We start from the raw sequence: 8173 nt of genomic DNA on the forward strand, positions 1-8173 counted from the left end.
AGTAGGTCTGTCTTTTTCATTGAATTGCTTTAAGAAAAAGCAAAAATAATTAAAAACTTGATATTTAAAACATATACATGATCAGAAGAATTAATGAAAAATATATTACTTATATCCAATATAAATATAATAATAATTAGAATATGTAAGACTACAACTTAAGTTGCAAAGTAAAAAATCTTTATTCTTTTAAAATCTTAAAAATTTCAAGTTTTGAAGGAAATATTTTTAAAAAGTAGTAGTAATTGTAATTAAAATGTTTGAGGGAATCATTTGGAAAAAAGTCAGTGACACAAATGATAAAGGAGAAAATGGATTTAATATAATGTATATATTTATTTAAATTGAACCAAACATCATATATACATTTATACAGTTCAATAATTTATTTGTTTCTTAATTTTGATTTTTCTTGATTTTAATTTCTCGCTGCATTCAGCCCCTAATAATTTTATTTAAAAATTTAAATTTAAAGCAGATTTTGAATTAAATAGTTAATTATATTATTGCAAACCTCATTTCGAAAATAAAAAGACTATAAGCTATTAAAATCTATAAACAAACGTACTGTACTCATGACGCACAGTTGGAGGAAATGCACTTTTTTTATTCAAAAATTTCCTGAGCCTTCAATTTTCTTGCGATTTTGAATTTTTCTGTTTTAAATTAAAGATCATTAAATTCTATAGATCTTGACTCTCCGAAATTTTGTCTCCTCTATTTTTTTATTAATAATTTTTTCAATCAAAGTATGGACAAATTCTTATTATCCGTGAAAAAATTTTTTTTTACTAAAAGTGCTTCCCATTAATGTAGGAATGACATTTAATAACAAAAATAATTTAAAAGTTTATAATAACCACTGTGATAAACAATTTTTGTGTCAAAATATTAGAATTTGAGATCTTTCAAATTATAATTTCCTTCAATGGCCAAAACGAATTCAGGTATTCCTTAAAATAATAAATATTTAATAATATTTGATAAAATATAACAATTAAAATTTTTGTAAACAAATTACATAAACAAATTTAAAATGTTTGCCCTTTCGCATAGAACATTTTTTGTGCTGGAAATGTTTTAAGCTATTGGTCGAATGACTGCTAGTCACAAAAATATTAGAAGAGTTAACAATAACCACTGTTATTAACAATTCTTGTGACAAAATATTTAAACTTAAGGTTTTATCAAATTTAAATTTTCTTTGACGGCCAAGTCGGTGGCTTATTGTCAAAAGATTTTGTATTGAGTGAATCTTAGCATGCAGTGTTATGATATTAATTTCCAATCTATTACGATTGAAAACCCGACTTTTCCGAGTGATACTGCCAACATTCGGACATTTTTTATGTAAATTGTTTATAAACATGTAAGTTGTTATATTCCACTAAATATAATCAAAGATACATTTTTTAGGAATATCCGCAGCCATTGTAGCGATTAAAGAAAATACAAATTTTGATGAAACCTTACATTTGATTATTTTGCCACGAGAATTATTCATAACAATGGTTATTGTTAACTTTTCACATATTTTTGTGACTAGCAGTTATTCGCCCAAAAGCTTAAAATATTTCCAATGTAAAAAAAATTTTCTATGCGAAAGGACCAAAATTTTGAATTTCTTTATCTACTGTATTTACAAAAAATTAAATTGTTATATTTTATCAAATATTATTAAATATTTATTGTTTCAGGGAATACCTGAAGTCTTCCAGACGCTTGAAGGAAATATTAATTTGAAACATCTCAAACTATAATATTTTGCCGCAAGAATTGTTTATAACAATAGTTATTATAAACTTTAAAATTATTTTTGTTATTAAAAGTAATTCCTACATTAATGTGAAGCACTTTTGGCACCAAAAAATTTTACCGATAATAAGACTATTTGTTAATTTGTTTATCAAATTTGTTTCCAACAAAAATAAATGGAATGATAAACAAATTATTTGTATTTTATGAGTCCATAAACATTAATTTTAGACAATATAAAGTTTCCCTGATCAGTTATCAAAGCGTACAAAATTGTTATGTACAAAATTTCAGTTTTTCTATGCTTTGAGTAGAAAAATTATTAATAAACAAATAGAGAAGACAAAAATTCGGAGCGTCAAGCTGAACAAAAAAGTGAATTTCCTCCTACACACCGACATGAGTACGGTGCGTTAGTTTATAGAATTTAATCGTTTATAGTCTGTTAATTTTAGAAATGAGGTTTGCAATAATATAATTAACTATTTAATTCAAAATCTCGTTTAAATGAGAAATTTTTAATAAAACTATTAGAGTTTGAATGCAACGAGAAAAAAGCTTTCAAGATTAAGCGACAAATAAATGATTGCACTGTATAAATGTATATATGATATTCCGTTCAATTTAAATAAATATATACATTACATTAAATAATATTAAATCCACTTTCTCATTTATTAGTCTTTTCATTAACTTTTTACCAAATTATTCCCTCAATATGCAATATACGTCATATATTTGTTATTAATTCTTCTGTTCATGTATATGTTTTAAATATTTTTGTCATTGAGGTATTTATTATTATTAATTTTTTCATTAGCTACATTAATAATTTTAACAAAAAATAATTTTGTTTAACTTTAACAAATAATAAAATCAATAATATGAGCAAAATATATCACAAAAATATAAAGTTCGAACTGCTTTCAAAATGTATCTCAAAATTAAATTTTATTCATATTGAACTACATATTTTCATGACTTTTTCTTTTTTTAAATAATTAGTAATATTTAGACTTATTTTTCATACATATTTTTTTTGTTTATTTGCAAACGGCATCAAGTGTTTCATTATTTTTGCTTTTTCTTAATGCAATTCAATGAAAAAGACAGACCTACTTTTTGTGGCACCATCTGTTGGAGGAGTTTGACCGACATTTCCCCTCCGGATCGTAAGAAAACTATTACTTCCTACACATACACGCTCGAGGCCGTTTCGGGGGCTGCTTGTCACTGATGACTGCTGAACATTGAAGTCGCAGACTAAGAATCCCAATATTTAATGTTTATAAACATTATGTATGATGTACTCTGCAGCTTGAGTGTAACTTCATTATAAAGGAATCACTAAATATTTAAAGGTAACAAGATGGACATCAAAGATGTAAAATGTAAGGTTAGTATTGTTGGTATTTTGTAAACGTTTTTCTGTTTTCCTTTTACAATAAACAAGATTTATTTTTTGTTAGCTAAATTTTTTTAGGTTTGTGCCGAATTAATTTTATCTTGGAAAATATTTTGTTAAATACGATATAGTGAAAAAAACAGAATTTAAATTGAATATGAAATGTTTCGTTAACCTCCATAACCTCACTTATTTGTATTTAGGATATGATGGATTTAACTTTTTAAAAGATTGTCATCGATGTTGTTTAAACTTACAAAATTTATTTTCTTGTGGTACACATTTATATTAAAATATTTAATATTTAAAACTGGTTGAATTAACTCTAATTTTAATAATCACAAAAACCTTGTGAATGTATAATTAAGGGTAAAAATGGAAAATAGACCATTTTTTTAACCAGGTAATATTTAATTAAGCGATCAAAACTTTTGAATTTCGCTATTTAATTTTTTAATGTTTAAGGATATATTATAGTTTAAAATCTTTTGGTCAAAATCTATGTTGAAGTCAGCTATTATAATCAGTCGAGATGTCAAGGGAAGGAAATTTAGAAAATTGCTTTATTATTCATGTTCTAGTTACATAAATTTACAATTTCTTGTTTATATTTAAATATAAGAAAATAATCATTTTTACCCATTTGCGCAATGAATCTGTAATCGGAATTTAAAATTTAAAAAAATTCATTTTACATAACTGATAGACGTTGAAGCCTTGAAGAAAAAATTATTTTTCATGAACTGAAGTTTGAAAATCGAATTTTTTACATTCAAAACATATAGAAGCAAATATTATCTCAATTAACCCACAAAAAATAGATTTATCACGTTCGCCTGACTTTTTTTTATAAAGTTTTCTTTTCTGATATTTTTTAAGTATTTTGTACACAAAAAAAGTATGTAGCCCTTTTTGAAATAAGTCAAATTCAATTTTAAGAAAAAAATGTAACATTTTAATTTACAATTTAGGCAGTGTTATTTTAATTTAAAAACGGAGTAAAAAAAGTATCATAAAAGATTTGAATCAATTTAAAATTGCATTTTATTGAGGTTTTTATGTCTCAAAAAATGGTTTATTATCATAAGTTTATTAAAGCCTTTTTTTTTCACTCGAGCCCTTTTTAAATAAGTAAAATTTAATTATGTTTTTACCAAAAATATGTATTTATTTAACAACAAGAAACCTTTGGAGAGAGTGAATTCTTATACCAAAACAGTATTTTGCAAGAATTTGATTTAATTTTCTGTTTAACAAGTAATATAGTCATTGAATTAAAAAAAAAACTCGGAAAAAATTGTGTTTTTCTTTTATATTCAAGTCTCTCCAAGAAATAAAATTTTCCTTTAAACTAATTATAAGTCATCAGAAAGATAGTTTCTGCAATGAAACATGGATTTCATTAACTCTTAGGTATTAGATTAGGGTGGTCCAAAATTTATACCTGTTAAAATTCGGCTGTCGATTTTTGTTTATCACCAAGCCCCCCATTTTTTCGTTTTCTGAAAAAGAAATCCCGTAATTTATTTAAAAGGTGATTTATGCCCCGGGGCTTTTATACTCAACATCGGGTTTTAGATGGAAAAGCTCGATTTTCCAAAATAATCAAAAAAGTAGTACTGGTTGACATTTTTCTGAATGAGAATATAGTCAACTCATAAGGAATGTGTTAAAAAGTAATTTCCAACTAATAACTTTTAAATTTAACCACCCGCCCCATCCCTAACGCCTTTTATTGTGCCAGGAAAATGCCGCAAAAAAATCAAAATAGCATGATCAAGAGGGTATTTTTTGGAACTTTTTCAATCTTAATTATTATTAATTGATCATCGATAAAAATTTGACGAATGTCGAGAGTATTACTTATATATTTAGTCATTATTGAAACAATTTTTATTTGTTTAAACAATTTTATCCCTTGAAAGCGCGAAAAATCATTATTTTCTGGAACTAATAATACATTTAACTGTTGCTGAGAGTAATATTTTTTCTGGTGGATATTTAATAATTTTTAAACAATTATAACTTGCTTATACCATTTTTATTAATTTAAACATTTTTTCTCCCTATAAATCGTGAAAATTTATTTTTAAAAAGACTATACTTAACATAGAGCAGTTAAATTTAATTTTGTTAACAAATTATTATTGTTAAAAAAATATAGTGTAGACGTTCTGAAATAAGAAAATACTGAAAATTAAGCAGCGCAGTGTAAAAGATTCGAAAAAACTAGACTTTTCTCTACCTTCCTTATAAATAGACGGAAGTGAATGATTGTTGTTTAAATAATCGCAAAGTATTTTATTTTAAAAAAATGTTACTCTTAACATTCGCTAATTGTGTAATTAATTGCAGAAATGAATAACTTCACACCTTACAAGGAAAAATATTGTTTCAATAATTACCAAATATTCTTTAAAAATATCTTACTCTTAGCATTCTTCAATCGTGTCATCATTTCCAGAAATAATACGTTTTCACGATTTTAGCGGAATAAATGGCCTAAAGAAATGAAAATTGTTTAAATAATTACCAATTAAGTTAAATAACAAGTACTATTCTTGACATTCATCAACTTTGTATAATTTATCCGAAAAGATAAGAAATTTTCACGATTTATAGGGGGGTGGGGGTGGATTGTTAACAAATAATAATTGTTTAAATTTTTTTTAAATGCTTGGAAACTCGTCACTTATCAATTAAAAATAATTTATGTTGGAAAAATTCCAAAAAATATCGACTTTATCGTGAATTGAATACAAAACTGCTGTTTTGCATTTTTGGGTTTTTTCTGGGCACAATAAACGGGTCCTGGGAACACGGGTTTACGTTGCAATAAAAATTAATTGCGGAATTTTTTTTACCAGAAAATGTACAAATTGGGGGGAGGGGTCGATCAATAAAAATCAATGTCGAATTTTTTGACTACCCTAGTATTAGATTATTATTATTATTGCGAATTACCCTGTCTTTATTTAATGGAAGTAGTTTTGAGAATTTTGACCACACGACACTTTGGTAATCTTTGTAACATTTCTGAAATTAAATCTTTCATTTCAGTTTGAATCAAATGACCTAGACTACGCATTTGAAGGTATCATAATTAAATCTGAGCCTCCTGAGTACGCTACAGTTGATGAAGCCAAGTGCGAAGAAGACAATAAGTTACAAACTCTCTCTAGTAAAGTGAGCGACGATACATCTATATTTAAATTACCTCCAATACCTAAAAAAAAGAACTGGTGTGATCTCTGTAAAAAAGAATACAAAAATCGCGACAGTCTGAAAAGACACATAAGGAGACACATTGCAAAGCAAAAGGCTGCAAGCGAAAATATTGTAGGCAAACATATTGTAGGTAACAAAATTGGGGGGAAACTTTTCTGCTGCAACGTTTGCAATAATGGTTTTGAAACAGAAGTCGAGCTTGATATGCATATAAAAGGGCACTCAAGATACACGCCTTTCGAGTGCGATTACTGTAGAAAAAAATTCACAAACCGTCAGAGCATGAAATTGCACATAATTGCTCATATGGCAGGTGGTGGGCCTTACAAGTGCGAGGTTTGTGCAAAAGCTTTTGTCAGGTCCTACAGTTTAAAGATACATCTGCGATTTCACTCAGAAGATAAACCCTATGAATGTAATATTTGCAAGCAGGGCTTTATAAGAAAAAATGACCATCATGCACACATGTTAATTCACGAAAACAAAAAACCTTTTGTTTGTGATATTTGCAACAAGGCTTTTCTAAGGATGTCTTACCTAAATAATCATAAAAAGATACATTTAGTAGACAAACCCCATGCTTGTAAAGTATGTGGTAAACGATTCATTAGGATACATGATCTCACTATTCATATGCGGTACCATACTGGCGAAAAGCGCTTCGAGTGTGATATTTGCAACAAAAATTTCAAGAAATATCAAACAATGAAAGTGCACATATACTCTCATATGGGATTTGACCAAAGGCACAAATGTCCAATTTGTCCAAAAGAATTTTCAAGGTCCAACTATTTAAAAGAGCATTTACAAGGACACTCGGGAAACAGACCATACGAGTGCGAATTTTGCAAGAAGACTTTTGTCAAAAGGTACAGTTTAAATTCACATGTGCTTATCCATCAAAAGACAAAAGATTTCATTTGTGAGATTTGCAACAAAGGTTTTACAAAGTCGTATTATCTAAAGTCTCATAAAAGAGTGCATGGGGGGCAACAGATCGAGAAGCCTTTCCAATGTGAATTGTGTAAAAAAGCATTTACTTGTGCAAGTAAGCTAAAGACTCATATCCGTAGTCACACTGGGGAAAAACCCTACGAGTGCGCTCTATGTAAAAAAAGATTCAAGTACTGTCATAGTTTTAAGTCGCACCAAAGGTCACATGAAAATCCTACAACATCTCCAAATGTCGAGAGAAATTGCGAAGATGCAATGTTTCGCACGGTTTATTTGAACAGTAATAATGGTGGGAAGGAAGGCGATCCGAGTGTAGTTGAAATTGTACCAATCACTGTCCGGAACATCGATCTTAGGAATGCAGTACAAACAAACGAGGACAGTACTATGCAGGTTCAAGAGGAGTCAAGTCTTGAAAAAGCGACTGACTCTGGAAACAATCTTAGTAATAAAGTGCAAAAAAAAGAGCAGGTTGAAGAAAAGAAGAGTCTTGAAAAAGCGACTGATTCTGGAAACTCGAGTATAATTTCTGTGAAAACCGAACCTAGTGAGAGAATAGATGCACCTTTCGAAATAGAAGTTGAAGATGTAAAGGTAGAAATTGATGAAATGGAAAATGAATTTGAGGAAAGTAAGAGTTAAAGAATCTAAGTGAATTGTGTGTTATGTAATGGTAAGATCCAAATTAGTTAGACAATTAAAAATCAATTCTAACATCAGAAAAATTCTTAAGTTGCACGTAAAATTTTTCGATGCTTTAAATTTTATTTATTTTCCTCAGGTACAGTTTTTAAATATTATTTTTCAGGTTTTAATTTCGAGAAATATTTC

At 27.8% G+C, this 8173-nt stretch overlaps 2 protein-coding genes across 2 annotated transcripts in view; both read left to right on the plus strand.

Annotated features, from left to right (window-relative positions):
- LOC117181174 overlaps window positions 1–8173 on the plus strand; it is a 37895-nt gene that overhangs the window by 22504 nt on the left and 7218 nt on the right. Inside the window, exon 4 of the mRNA XM_033373742.1 lies at window positions 6221–7936. Within this exon, the coding sequence (XP_033229633.1) occupies window positions 6221–7936 (1716 nt within the window). The remainder of the gene's footprint in view (window positions 1–6220; window positions 7937–8173) is intronic.
- LOC117182374 (endothelial zinc finger protein induced by tumor necrosis factor alpha-like) lies at window positions 2981–8129 on the plus strand. The gene is made up of 2 exons (XM_033375574.1): window positions 2981–3151; window positions 6221–8129. Exons 1-2 carry the CDS (start codon window positions 3125–3127, stop codon window positions 7982–7984), a joined length of 1791 nt encoding a protein of 596 aa, XP_033231465.1. The 5' UTR covers window positions 2981–3124; the 3' UTR covers window positions 7985–8129.

The sequence above is a fragment of the Belonocnema kinseyi genome, chromosome 10 (assembly GCF_010883055.1).
Source record: "Belonocnema kinseyi isolate 2016_QV_RU_SX_M_011 chromosome 10, B_treatae_v1, whole genome shotgun sequence".
Lineage (NCBI taxonomy): Eukaryota > Metazoa > Arthropoda > Insecta > Hymenoptera > Cynipidae > Belonocnema > Belonocnema kinseyi.